The sequence below is a fragment of the Lissotriton vulgaris genome, chromosome 6 (genome assembly GCF_964263255.1).
Source record: "Lissotriton vulgaris chromosome 6, aLisVul1.2, whole genome shotgun sequence".
Classification (NCBI taxonomy): Eukaryota; Metazoa; Chordata; class Amphibia; order Caudata; family Salamandridae; genus Lissotriton; species Lissotriton vulgaris.
In genome coordinates, this window is record NC_141694.1 from 196,508,847 (window position 1) to 196,523,176 (window position 14,330).

At 45.5% G+C, this 14,330-nt stretch overlaps 1 protein-coding gene across 2 annotated transcripts in view; it reads right to left on the bottom strand.

Moving 5' to 3' along the window:
* The window catches only part of RCAN2 (regulator of calcineurin 2), a 546,515-nt gene that overhangs the window by 172,737 nt on the left and 359,448 nt on the right, over nt 1–14,330 (bottom strand). For both annotated transcript variants that reach the window (XM_086926235.1, XM_086926234.1), the window contains exon 4: nt 7,549–7,720. In XM_086926235.1, coding sequence (XP_086782361.1) covers nt 7,549–7,720 — 172 coding nt within the window. The remainder of the gene's footprint in view (nt 1–7,548; nt 7,721–14,330) is intronic.

Genomic DNA, 14,330 nt, shown 5'->3' on the forward strand with positions numbered 1-14,330 from the left:
AATTATTGGGGTTCTTCATCTCCATCCTTCTTTGGGTAAACCTCTGGCACCTGCCATATAAGCTATACACACAATAAAAAATGGAAACTCTTTGGTTCACCTTCATGTGAAGTAGAAACAAGCATTGGCATAGCCAATAGATCTCGCTTTTGGGACCTTCTAAGTATTTAGTTATGCAGCATAATATCCTTGATGCAACATCAACTGTTGCGTGGCTAAACACTTATAAGGTCCCAAAGGCAAAACCTATTGGCTATGCCAAGTCTTGTTATTTTTTGTTCTTGGGGAAAACAGGGCTCTTGCCAGGAGGGTCAAGGGTGAGTGGCAGGGAGGTGAGGAGTGAATGGCAGGAGGGACAAGAGTGACTGTCAGGCCATGGGGGTGAAGGGTGAGTGCTAGAGAGGTGTGAAGTGAGTGCCATAGTGATGAGACGTAAGAGTCATGAGGGTCAAGGGTGAGTGCCAGGGAGGGGAAGGGTGAGTGTCGAGAAGGGGGAAGTATGAGTGCCAGGGGTGAGGGGTAGCTGAAAGGCCAGGGGGGTGAATGGCTAATGCCACAGAGGTGAAGGTTGAGTGCCAGGTCAGGGGAATGAAGTTTGAGTGCCAGGGAGGTGAAAGTTGAGTGCCATGGAGGTGAGACGTAAGAGTCAGGAGGGTCAAGGGTGAATGCCAGGGAGGGGAAGGGTGAGTGCAAGGGGTGAAGGGGAGCTGCCAGGGGATGAAGGGCTCGTGCCATGGAGGTGAAGGGTGAGTGCCAAGGAGGGAATGCCAGGAGGGACATGGGTGAGTGTCAGGGAGGTGACAGATGAGTGTCACGCAGAGTCAATGCTGAGTGCCAGAGAGAGAGAAGGGTGAGTGCCAGGTGCGAGGAGTGACTGCCAGGCATGAGGGGTGAAGGGTGAATGCCAGGGAGGTGAGGGGTGAGTGACAGACTGCAAACATTAGTGAGCTCGGGCCTAGAAGGAGGTGCGGAGATCATTACCCGATGTGTGCCAGGTAGGGACGCACCAGTGCCAGGTCAGACTTGTGTGTATGTAAGAACCTCTGAAAGGCGGGTGCCAGGTCACTCGTAACCTTACTACAGGAGTGGGGTGCGCAGGAGAGAGTAACATATTCAAACAAACTATTCAAAATCCTGAATACTCCACTTTGTGGTCTTGCAACCTTATGTGGAAAATAATTAGCAGATAAATGGGCTTCCGTAGCGGACTTGCAGCTTGTTACAGCAACATATTGAGATAAAGTTTTCATTGCCAGTAAGCCAAAGCTAACACAATTTGAATTAGTAACGGTAAGATTCACAATGAACTAGAGACCGGTTAAAAAAGCACCCCAGAATAGAACAGAGGATACAGAATAATAAAAATGGGGGCAAAATAGGTCTCCTTTTCACTGCTGACAGCCAAAAAAACAGGGTGTTGTGGAGGACTTGGATTCTGGTGGAATCAGAATTTTTAAAAGAGTCAATTTTCATAAAACTTTTTGTTGCGGTTGTGTGTGTGGTTGTGGTTGTGTGTGTTTGTGGGTGGTTGTTGTGTGTGTGTGTGTGTGTGGTTGTGTGTGTGGGTTTGGTTCAGTGTGGTTGTGTGTGGTTGTGTATGGTTGTGTGTGTGGTCGTGGGTGTGGGTGTGGTTGTGGGTGTGGGTGTGGCTGTGGGTGTGTGTGTGGTTGTGGTTGTTTGTGGGTGTGTGGTTGTGGATGTGGGTGTGGTTGTGTGGTTATGTGTGTGGATGTGTGTGTGGTTGTGGTTGTGATTGTGTGTGTGGTTGTGTGCGGTTGTGTTTGTGGTTGTGTGTGTGGTTGTGTGGGTGTGTGTGTGGTTGTCTGTGTACGTGTGGTTGTGTGTGTGGTTGCGGTTTTGTGTGTGGTTGTGTGTTTGGTTGTGTGTGGTTGTGTGGTTGGGTGTGGTTGTGTGTGTGTGTGTGTGGGTATGTGTGGTTGGGTGTGTGTGTGGGGTTGTGTGTGTGTGGTTGTGTGTGTGGTTGTGTGGTGGTATATGTGGTTGTGTGTGTGTTTGCGTGTGTAGTTGTGTGGTTGTGTGTGTGTGGTTGTGTGTGTGTTGTTGTGTGTGTGTGTGTGTGTTTGTGTGTGGTTGTGTGGGTGTGGTTGTGGTTGTGGGTGTGGTTGTGTGTGGTTGTGTGTGTGATTGTGGGTGTGGTTGTGGTTGTGGCTGTGTGTGTGGTTGTGTTTGTGTGTGGGTTTGACTGTGTGTGGCTGTGTGTGTGTAGTTGTGTGTGTGGTTGTGTGTGTGTGGTTGTCTGTGTGCGTGTGGTTGTGAGTGTGGTTGTGGTTGTTTGTTTGGTTGTGTGTGGTTGTGTGGTTGGGTGTGATTGTGTGTGTGTGTGGTTTTGTGTGTGTGTGTGTGGTTCTGTGTGTGTATGGGGTTGTGTGTGGTTTTGTGTGTGTGTGGTTGTTTGTGGTTGTGTGGAGGTATGTGTGGTTGTGTCTGTGTGTGTTTGTGTGTGTAGTTGTGTGTGTGGTTGTGTGTGTGTGAGTGTGTGTGAGTGTGTGGGGTTGTGGTTGTGGGTGTGGTTGTGTGTGTATGATTGTGTGTGTGTGTGTGGTTGTGGCTGCGTGTGTGGTTGTGTGTGTGTGGTTGTGTTTGTGTGTGGGTTTGACTGTGTGTGGTGTGTGTGTGGTTGTGGTTGTGTGTGGTTGTATTTGTGTGGTTGTGTGTGAGTGTGTGTGGTTGTGGATGTAGGTGTGGTTGTGGGTGTGGTTGTGTGTGGTTGTGTGTGTGTGGTTGTGGCTGTGTGTGTGGTTGTGTGTTTGTCTTTGTCTTTGTGTGTGCTTGTGTGTGTGTGTGTGTGGTGTGTGTGGTTGTGGTGGTGTGTGTGGTTGTGTGTGTAGTGTGTGTGTGGTTGTGTGTGTGTGGTTGTGTGTGTGGTTGTGTGTGTGGTTGTGTGTGTGGTTTTGGGTGTGCTTGTGGGTGTGGTTGTGTGTATGTGTTTGGTTGTGTGTGTGGTTGTGTTTGTGGTTTTTGGTGTGGTTGTGTGTGTGGTCGTATGTGTGGTTGTGGGTGTGGGTGTGTGAGTGGTTTGTGTGTGGTTGTGTGTGTGTGTGTGTGGTTGTGTCTGTGTGGTTGTGTCTGTGTGGTTGTAATTGTGTGTGGTTGTTAGTATGATTGTGGTTGTGTGTGTGTGTGTGTGTGGTTGTGGTTGTGTGTGTGGTTGAGTGTGTGGTTGTGGTTGTATATGTGTGGTTGTGTGTGTGTGGTTGTGTGACTGTATGGTTTTGGTTGTGGGTGTGGGTGTTTGCATATGTGGTTGTGTTAGTGTGTGTGGTTGTGTGTGTGGTTGTGTGTGTGGGTGTGTGTGTGAGGTTGTGTGTGTGGGGGTGTGTGTGTGGGGGTGTGTGTGTGGTTGTGTGTGGTTGTGTGTGTGGTTGTGGGTGTGTGTGTGTGGTTGCATGTGGTTGAGGGTTTGGGTGTGGTTGTGGTTTTTGGGAGTAGTTGTGGTTTTGGGTGTGGTCATGTGTGTGGGTGTGGTTGTGTGTGTGGGTGTGGTTGTGTGGGTGTGGTTGTGTGTTTCTGTGGTTGTGTGTGTGTGGTTCTCTGTGTGGTTGTGTGTGGTTATGTGTGTAACTGTGTGTGTTTGTGTGTGTGGCTGTGTATGTGTGGTTGTGTGTGTAGTTGTGGGTGTTTGCGGGTGTGGTTGTATGTGTGTGGTTGTGTGTGTGTGTGTGTGTGGTTGTGTGTGTAGTGTGTGGTTGTGGGTTTGGGTGTCGTGTGTGGTTGTGGTTGTGGTTCTGTGTGTGGTTGCATGTGGTTGTGTGTTTGTGTGTGTGTGTGGTTGTGTGTGTGTGGTGTGTGTGTGGTTGGTAGTGTGGTTGGTTGTGTGGTTATGGGTGTGTGTGTGGTTGTGTGGGTGTGGTTTTGTGTGTGGTTGTGTGGGTGTTGTGTGTGTGGTTGTGTGTGGGGTTGTGGGTGTATGGTTGTGTGTGGTTGTGTGTGGTTGTGTGTGTGGTTGTGTGTGTGGTTGTGGGTGGTTGTGTGTGTGGTTGTGAGTGTGTGTGTGTGTGTGTGGTTGTGTGTGTGTGGTTGTGAGTGTATGTGTGTGGTTGTGTGTGTGGTTGTGTGTGTGGTTGTGTGTGTGGTTGTGTGTGGTTGTGTGTGTGGTTGTGTGTGTGGTTGTGTGTGGGGTTGAGTGGATGTGTCTGTGTGTGTGTGTGGTTGTGGTTGTGTGTGTGGTTGTGTGTGTGTGTGTGTGTGTGGTTGTGGTTGTATGTGTGGTTGTGTGTGTGGCTATGTGTGTGTGTGTGGCTGTGGTTGTGAGTGTGTTTGTGTGTGTGGTTGGGCGTTGTTGTGTGTGTGTGGTTGTGTGTGTGTGTGTGGTTGTGTGTGTGTGGTTGTGTGTGTGTGTGGTTGTGTGTGTGTGTGGTTGTGTTTGTGGTTGTGTGTGTGGTTGTGTGTGGTTGTGTGTGTGGTTGTGTGGGTGTGTGGTTGCGTGTGTGTGGATGTGTGTGTGTGTGTGTGGTTGTGTGTGTGTGGTTGTGTGTGTGGTTGTGTATGTGTGGTTGTGTGTGTGTGGTTCTGTGTGTGTGGTTGTGTGTGTGGTTGTGTTTGGGGGTGGCTGTGGTTGTGTGTGGTTGTAGGTGTGTGTGGTTGTGTGTGTGGTTGTGTGTGTGTGGTTGAGTGTGTGGTTGTGTGTGTGTGTGGTTGTGTGCGGTTGTGGTTGTGTGTGGTTGTGGTTGTGTGTGGTTTTGTGTAGTTGGGTGTGGGTGTGTGTGCTTGTGGGTGTGGTTGTGGTTGTGGGTGTGGTTGTGTGTGTGGTTGTGTTTGGTTGTGTGTGGTTGTGGGTGTGTTTGTGGGTGTTTGTGGGTGTGCTTGTGGGTGTTTGTGTGTGTGGTTATGTGTGGTTGTTAGTGTGTGTGTGGTTGTGTGTGGTGTGTGTGTGTGGTTGTGTGCGGTTGTGTGGGTGTGTGTGAGGTTGTGTGTGTGTGGTTGTGTGTGTGTGGTTGTGTGTGTGTGGTTGTGTGTGTGTGGTTGGGTGTGGTTTTGTGTGTGGTTGTGGTTGTGTGTATGTGTGTGTGTGTGGTTGTATGTGGTTGTGGGTTTGGGTGTGGTTGTGGTTTTGGGTGTGGTTGTTGTTTTGGGTGTGGTCGTGTGTGGGTGTGGTCGTGTGTGTGGTTCTGTGTGTGTGGTTGTGTGTGTGTGTGGTGTGTGTGTGTGTGTGTGGTTGTGTGTGTGGTTGTTTGTGGTTATGTGTGTAGCTGTGTGTGTTTGTGTGTGTGGCTGTGGTTGTGGTTGTGTGTGGTTGTGTGTGTGTATGTGGTTGTGTGTGTGGTTGTGGTTGAGTGTGTGGTTGTGGTTCTGTGTGGTTGTGTGTCTGGTTGTGTGTGTGGTTGTGTGTGTGTGGTTGTGTGTGTGGGGTGTTGTGTGTGTGTGGTTGTGTGTGGGGTTGTGGGTGTGGTTGTGGGTGTGGTTGTGGGTGTGCTTGTGTGTGTGTGTGGTTTTGTGTGTGGTTGTGTGTGTGTGTGGTTGTGTATGGTTGTGTGTAGTTGTGTGTGTGAGGTTGTGTGTGGTGGGTGTGTTGTGGGTGTGTTGTGGGTATGTGTGTGGTTGTGTGTGTGTGTGGTTGTGTGTGTGTGGTTGTGTGTGTGGTTGTGTGTGTGTGTGTGTGTGTGTGGTTGTGTGGGTGTGAGTGTGGTTGTGTGTGTGTGCATACTGTAATCCATGCAAGTTGCGTGTTGGGAGCAATTAAGTTAGGCCCAATACCGATTTGTATAGTTGGTAGGCATTGACGAGCAGAGTAAATACGTGGTCGTGCACGGAAGAGACTACAAAGTCTGAGACTAATAAGTTTATTCATAAGACTAATAATAATAAGACTATTTTGATGCAACTCGAAAAAGTTTGCACACCATGTTAATTTACATTTTGTTTCAAACGAAAGTGAAAGTGATTGAACGGAAGCAGAGGGGAAAGCACGGAAAATAAAAACAAGCAACTTAATGACCCGTGACGGAGGAGACAGATGGCAGCTGCGTGCGTGCACGCTTGCATGAACGCAAGCGTGTGGCCAGCAAGTAGCACCTTGAAAACTCACCTACTAAATGTCTCTCCGAGCAGCGCATGCGCTGGCTCTGCGAGACCTAAAAAGGAATATCAAAGAGGCAGTGCATTTAACTTGCACAATTAAGCATCTCTACACTCAGCCATACACACCACTCCAAAATAGACATCTTTTGCCATAAGGATCAAAGACTTTTGCTGAACTTGCTTTACTGATTCTATCTCCAGGAAAGATCAACCAGTGCTAATGTGCAGCCTTTTCTGTGTCATTCCTCATTTGATTTCAACAATATTTATTTTAATGTCGCCTTTACCACAAAACATTCTCACAAAAGTTGACTCTAATCTCTGATCACTTCTACAACATCCACATTTGGATGGTGACCTAACTAGAGAAGTAACATTTCAATAACATACACTGGTTAGAAAAAAGTTTTTTCTGTCCAAACATTTTAGAAAACATCAAGAGACGGCACAGAGGGAAATGATGGAAATAATGTTGAGCATATGTGCAGGCTCAAGTGTGTTCACGTCAGCTCTTCGTGATCCATTTGCTTGTTCTCAGAGTTCTAAGGTACATCCTTCCTAACACCTTTAATTCTTCTAAGACCACCCTTCTGCAGAATGGGAGTGAAAATTAGGAGCTCGTATTACAATGCTCTGTCTGGACTTTTGTCACTATATTAAATAAAAATTCACATCTGCAGCAGTAAGGGGACAAATGTCACGTGTGCTTGTGAATGGGTAAAAGTTCATAGCCGTGCCACTCATACCAGTCTTAAGATGTTCAGGCAGTCAGAGAGAACATCAGATGTGGCATTTTGAGGGGCGCAGATGTGACATTGTGAAGGATGTAATCCATTACTGCGCCCCTCCAGGAAGGGAGAGGGTCAAGTCCTCTACTCCTCTTTGATTCTAGCCAAATTCTTCCCAACTGTCTCTCTCACTAAATGGCGACCATCTCATAATAAATATCCAGGCAAAAATGTTGACTAGAGCATTTGAGTATTACAGCAGGTGACAGGGTTTAGCCTTTGTATTAGAAAAAGTATCCCTTGCATAAATGGAGCAAAAGTGTTGTATCTCCCAAATGTATGTATTGCGACCCATGATGTGGAGGGACATCACAACCAACAAAAGTTTTTAAATTAAAGATACAACAATACTAATCAGTAAAATGTCCACAGTGTGAAAAACAGGACCAGTCAAAACAATAACACCCATGCATCAGTAGTCTGAATACAGTGTCATATCCAGGAGTTTTCCTGGTGAGTGACTGGCTCATACCTAAGGCTATAAGAATAATATGAGATTTTCTTAAGAAATTTTGAAAAGAACTAATGAAACAAAAAAGAAAACAAATCAAGCACACTAATGCAAAGACGAAAGATGGAAGTTACTCAATTTTCCTCTCTTGTACCAGGATCTATTGAATAGAAAGTTTGGGACTGATCCATGAAACTGCCTACTCCGCATTGCATGTTATCAATAAAGCTGCATTAATGCCTCAAAGTTGATGAAACAAGGGTCACTGACCTGGTCCTAGTTTCGACACTGCGTACAGGAGGTCATAGTTGAAGACTGGTCCGGCATCATCTATTGGCTGCCAGTCCATTGGCGGGGACCCTGGAGGCGAGATAAGAAACTGCTTTGCTGGCTGTGGTGGAGCCAGATGAAGCTTCTCGCCATCTGTTCCTGTGCTCTGTACCTTAAAAACAAATCACAGAATCACAGATCAAAATATTTTAAAGATTAGGGAATACAAGGTTGATGGTGTGTTTGGCCCTCCTTTGGACTCTGTGTGAATTGACTCATAGTTGCAAAAAAACTGTTTACTAAAAGTATTGATAAATATTAATTTTCCTAGTGAAGTGTAGCCCCAGATTTGCGATAACATTGCAATTGATGTTACTGAGAATGTTGAAAGACTGGAGAGATGTGTCTAGATCTGCCATGGAGTGATTTCATTACCAAACAATGATTAAGGATAGAGGCGGCTGTGTCGGCCTCACATTTTACAATCCTCTGACCTACTGTTCAAACTCAAATTCACTCTTTGGCAAAGCTTCTAGAGCAGCAGAAGATGAACTTTCAGATTTACACCAGACATTGCCTGAAACATCTTTCCCAGCCTTGGGTACCCACCAAGATTACATCACGCAGGGAGCTTAGTATTACACGTCTTTATTTGTCTGCGGGTAACAGCAAACTCAACATTTTAAACCAGCCTTCATTGCATTCCACTCTAACACATACGTCACAGATCTACGGAGTCCATCAGGGGCCACAAGGGTTCCATCATTGTTAACTCACAAGGCACTCCAACCCAAATCCACTTTTGGCTAAAATACAAACATGGCCAACACCGCCTCTTTCCAAAGACATAGGCTGAGCGGAAAGAAGCAGATTCTGATGTGAAGATATCAGGGAGGTTAACAGGATTCTGAGCCCTTATTCCCTCTACAATTCTAGACTGCGGTCAAGGGTGGTAACCTTCAGCTCTTCTTGTTCTTGAAAATCTTTCTGGTGCACCAGTCCAACCGTCAGCTGGTGCTGAATAGTCCAATGTCGTCTTATAACTGTAGCATTTATTGGGGGAAGAGCCAGCTGTCTACAGAAAGTCTCTGCAAGTAGCATCACCTCACCTGTTAAATAACAACCTTCCAGTGACTGTAATACAGAGGTAGATGTTTGGAAATTCAGGATCTGAATCTTTGGAATGGGTAAAACCCAAGCACCAATTGTACACAATAGCTTTGTGAAGTGGGTGACAGGTGGCGTACAGCACTTTATAAAATACTACAAAAAATAAGGAAATGAATACAGAAAAAAAGACAGAATTACTCTTTTAGAAAAATCATTAGTATTTGGGGTGTGTATCAACAGCACAAAGGAGCAGGATTTTCCCCAGAGAAATCTGTGCTAAGTATTTAAGGAGCACCAGATCAACATTAAAGTCAATAAATAAACCAATAAAATTGCCAAGCCAATTACGTAAAACAATGGCAATCTTTAGGAAGGGCAAAAACATAAAAATTGTCAAAATCTGATTAAGAATATAAATTTTAGGAGCTGCTTTTATATAAACAAAAAGCACTACGAATCTGCAAAGCATATATGGTTGTGGTTGACAGGGTTAAAAAAAAGTTCGGGAGGAGTGAGAAGTCTTTACAATGGGTGTGCCATCAACTTCCTAGATTCTATTTAGTCAATGAAAAAAGAGAGGGGAGACCCTGTTATCATAGGGTGCGTGTTTATCCAAGACAAGTGGGCGAAAGGCACCCAGGTAAATCGTTGCTCGCCTCCCAATTTTCTCAGATATGTGAGTTATATGCTTATTTGCCAGTATGTATATGAATATGTTCAAAAAGCGTCTACTTTTTCTTTCTAGTGTTTAACTACAGGGACCGTCCTTCCCTGATATGCCCTATGATGTCTGTTAAGACAATTAAACATGTAGGTAGTGTGTATTGTATGTTGGTCTTGTTTGTTAATGTCTTCTTGTCATCTCTATATGTGGTTATAAAGTTATAAAGGGACCACCAAGGTATTTAGGTCTCGGCTTAGCAGCGCATGCGCTGTCTCGTCGAGAGATGCTGTATACAGTATAGCGGGGAGGCTCCACCCACTTTCTGCCTATATTTGTGATTGGCCTCAATCGTAAATGCTGGATTTTGGAAACTTAATCCCGCCTCCTGACAGCCATGTCGTCATTATTGTCCTTTCACAGCTATCGGCCCCCTTACTTTTTTGAACCGTTTTGTTTCCCTGCCTCTCCTGTTCCTTCCCGCAGTCCGTGACTTCTCAGGCCAGCAGCACCCCCTCACACCCTCCCGTTTGTGCCTTTTTAGTTCTCACACGTCCGTTTAAAATGCAATAGGTCTCGCGTACATACGAGTCCTATTGCATTTTAAATGCTTGTTTGTTGTGGGATTGTGGGTGAATTAGCTATCGTTTTTCGTTGCAGCGCATGCGCTGCTTGTTATTTTTCACTCTAGTTCTGCTGACAATTGTAATTTTGTGTTAAGTGGCTGCATGAATGCTCCTCGCATTGCTCATCGTTGTGCTCTGTGATCTTCCGCAGTGTAGTGGGGCTCCCCTGAGCAGTAGTAGGAATGCGGCTCCTACGTTTATCCAACTGACGGACGCAGTCCTTTGTGTGTCGCTCCTGTCAAGATCTTAGCTGGCACTTGTTTCTAGAGAATGTTTACTCCTTGTCCAAAATGTGCCGTTCTACACGGTACAAGCATAATTTTGCTAGTAGTCAGTTGATGGCTCTTATGAACTGTGCCTCTTAGGAGGATCTGGTTAAATTTGGAGGAAAAAGACACAATACAGTCACACGTACCGAAGATGCAAAAGCCAGTTGTAATCGGAAAGGCGAAAGCACTGAGTTTATTTATAATATTGTTTTTAGCCCATTTACTATGGGCTGTGTCCGACTTTATAGCGACTTTTATTGCGGTGTATATAGACCAACTGTGAATTCCCAGGCCTTCAGCTGAGAGTTAAGGAATTTGAAGCGAAAATGATTTTTGGAGTATCTTCTTGTGTACAGTTAGCTTTTCACGTTTGCCACATGTTGCAGAAACAAGAGAAATTTAATTGAAAGGGATACCACCAGATAGGCTGCCTTTGCGTTGAAACAGAAGCGTTTACTTGGGGTCCTTCCTGATAGGGTGGTGGTTTTTACTGGGTGGAGCCAGCTCTTTTTTTAGCTGGGTGTGTTGGTGTGCCATGGTGTCCATCCTTGTGAGAGATGGACTTGTTTGTCATTTATGCAGGGGATGGATGCAATCCCATGATGAGGTTTTGTATGCACCTGATTACCTCCGGATTCTTTATGCATACTTGAAACCATCTGTGACCCAAAAGGTAGGATTTGACTAGAGTAAAAACCAGCATTTGACAGAACGACTACCTCATTCGGTCTTATGTCCTTGAAAGCACCGCACTCTGCATAATAGTGTGTCTCTGTCACTGTTTCAAACTCGCTGACGGTCTACAGTTCAGCACTGTTTGTGAACTGGGTCTGTATCTCTTGCTGTGTTTCTTTACTCTCTGAACTCTTGTTTCGGATGTGCACGGGGTCTGTATCGGTTCTGGTAATATTTCAGGTGTATTTTCGCTGGTCCGAGTCTTGAAAATATTTCAGCTCTGTTGGGGGATATACTGGCTCTGTTCTTGACTTGGTTTTGTACTGATCTAGACACAGCACTATGTAGTTTCAATCCCGAGGGGGCTTTGCACTTTAGAACTCGGTGCAGGCCCTGAGCCTGGCAGACCGTTATCTCCGATTGTGCCTATAACCTGGTACTTTGAGGGCTATTAACCTTGTACTTAATTTTGGATTATATTGCAGTACAGTGGGGCACTGAAACGTTTGCCTAAATGAGTAGCACACTACATTGCTGGAACCAGAGCACAATGGCGGTTTTGGGGCTTGCGCTGTGTTGGTTTTGTCCTTCAACTCTCACTATACCTATTCTTGCCCTGGTTCTGTTCCTGCCCTAATCCTATAGTTGTTGGTTCTGGGCCTGTCTGTGTTCTGAGCTTGGAACTTTGCTGGTTTGGTTCTGGCCCCTTCCTGTTCCTGCCCTGGCCCTGTGCTCCTCTTACTTGCTCTGTGGGGATGTTTTATGTGCTCGTTCTGTACCTGTATTTTTGCTTTCCTGCTTGCGGCCTCTGCTGCTTATTGGTCTGCCACTGCGTCTCTGGTAGTTTTTTCCTCCGAGCTTGGTACTCAACCGGTTTTAGTCTAAAAATTAGTTCTGTACCAATCTAGACCTGACATTGCGCTGCTTTAGAGCTTGTGTGGGGATTTTGTATCTTGCACTCATGGGTGCTGGTTAAGATCCAGGTACTGTGCTGTCTCTTGTGTTTCTGGCCTGGCTCTGTGCACTCTTCCTGTGCTAGTTCATGAGCTGGCACGGTATGGTTCTGGTGCTGGCTCTATGCTTGTTCTGGGCCTGTCATTGTGCTGCTTTTGAGTCTGGCACTGTCCTGTCTGTGTTTAGGCCCCAACGTGTGATCTGCCACTATGGAAGGCCTGGCCCCGGCCCTCTGGTTTTAGTGATCTGGCCCAAGCTCTCCCCTTTGTTATGTGCTTGGAACGGCATTGGTTGGAGGTTTGACACTGCTGCATGATTGTTCTGTGCAGGACCGCACTCTGCTGGTTTTGTTCTTGCCCTGAAAAGCTAAAGAAAATGTACCTGGTGGACTTTGCGCAGTCTCTGTTCCTGTGCCATGTGAGGGCATATATGAGGGTTTGCCCATCTGGTGTCAACACATACAGTGCCAATATACTAAGATACCCATTTGGCACAGCCCTAATAGGTAATAGATCCCCCTTTAGGGATCTCTTTAACTGGTCTCTTCAAGAGATACTCTGAGCTCAGCTTCCATATAGCTTCAAGACTAATAACTCAGGTCCTCCACAGCAAGGGAATACCAGTTAAAGGCAGGAAGGCATACTCTTCCTCAAAATGCAGGAGACTTGTCATAACAATCCTGAAAGCAATCTTTAGTCCAGGAGGAACTTGGGCATGCAAGATAGCTTGGCTAGTAAGCAGGTTACCGCAAAGATGTTTGATGTGGTGCTGTACAGTTCTGTTTTTACAGAAAATTCCCAATTCATCATTGGCTGTGATATCACATACCTTGACCATCCATTCAAGAATGTTTGTAGATGAACATCCACCTATATATTGCAGCAGTGCAACATAAGAAGCTCTTGTGATAAATCACCTACCCAAATGTCTTGCCACTTACCTGGTTATACTAAAATGGTTTGAACAGCAAAGCTTTGAAGGTCACAATTTCAAAGGGGTTAGGATGGGACAGTGGTCTCTGTGCAGCCAATCAGGAGGGTTGTCAAAAAGTACTACATCCTCACTCAGAGCATTTAACTCCTTCACCCATCTTGCTATGCCGTACCAAAGGGAAAAAAGCAAGTGCTGAAGCATGCCTTTACCACAGGAGCACCTGGGCCTGCAAACCCTAGGGTGCAGGGATTTCAGTTTTAACCGAACAAAAAAAAATCTTATTTAAAAGTCCAAATGATAAATCCACCTCCTTAAAATGTGGCGGATAATTAAAATAAGGCAGGTAGCATGGAAATAAGACAGAGATTAACATCAGCTCAAGGTGGATATAACCTCCTCTGCACATCAATACAGAAAACTAATGAAGAACATGATTTCTGACAACCGCATAAACATGACAACTTTGTTTCCCCAAGATAAAACTGATCTTCAGAGTTGTGGAAACAAAAGATAGATATTTTACTCAGTCATTTGTGCATGCTTCGTTTCACCAGAGGTGCAGAGACATAAATAGACAGGTGTTTTCAATAAAAGGATTTATTGAACAGTCTTCTTTCTCAAGCATAGGAAATGAACTGCTACAATCGTAATACTGGTTGCAAAATATAGCGCATATAGTAAAAAGAGTAGAATAAAATAATACTGTAAGAGCATTGTATGGTTCCCAGACCATAGATAAATACATACATAAATAATAGAGGCTAAAAAGTACTCAACTGGTACTTCTAAAATACGCCTACCCCGATGTACCTAACCTAAGCTTAGTACGAGGGAAGAAGTAAGTGAAGTGTAGCATAAATTTAGTATTCTTTGCCAAAAATCTATCCAAGATTTCTCTTAGGGTCTAATCAGCTTCGTACCTTGGTTTAGAATGAAGAAGGTCAATCTCAGGACTCGATTTCTCAACAACTCGCAAGGGTAGCTTGGAAACACTGGAGCTGGATTTCTCGGAGAGAGAAAATACACCGTCTCTCTCATTGCGTCTGCTGACTTCGGCACTTGCTGTAGCAGGATGCTCGGGGAAGTAGATAGTCGAACTGCTCCAAACCACCGTAAATGTAAATGTAAATGTATTGGCATTTATATAGCGCACTACTTACCCGTAGGGTCCCAAGGCGCTTCGACCGCTGCGAAACTCTTCTTGGCTTCCCTGAGAGATGGTCCCTTAATGGGTATCTCCAGGGTGAGACCAGGCATCCCCGGCGGTCTGGTGGGGCCGTTAGTGAAGATGAGGCAAGCTAATGCCCAGAGTTGCCGAGTGTGATCGCTGATCAGAGTGGGCACCGAGGCGAGAGAATTATCGAGTCCGCTGACACCAAGGATATTGTGCTGGATAACTAAACACTTATAAGGTCTCAAAGGCGAGACATATTGGCTATGCCAATGCTTGTTTTATAACGCATGCAAAAACCTAGCATTAAAACGACTACATGGTGCATCTAATATATGAGAGCATCTTTTGCCACAGAATTATTTTCTTCTCAGCGATGACCA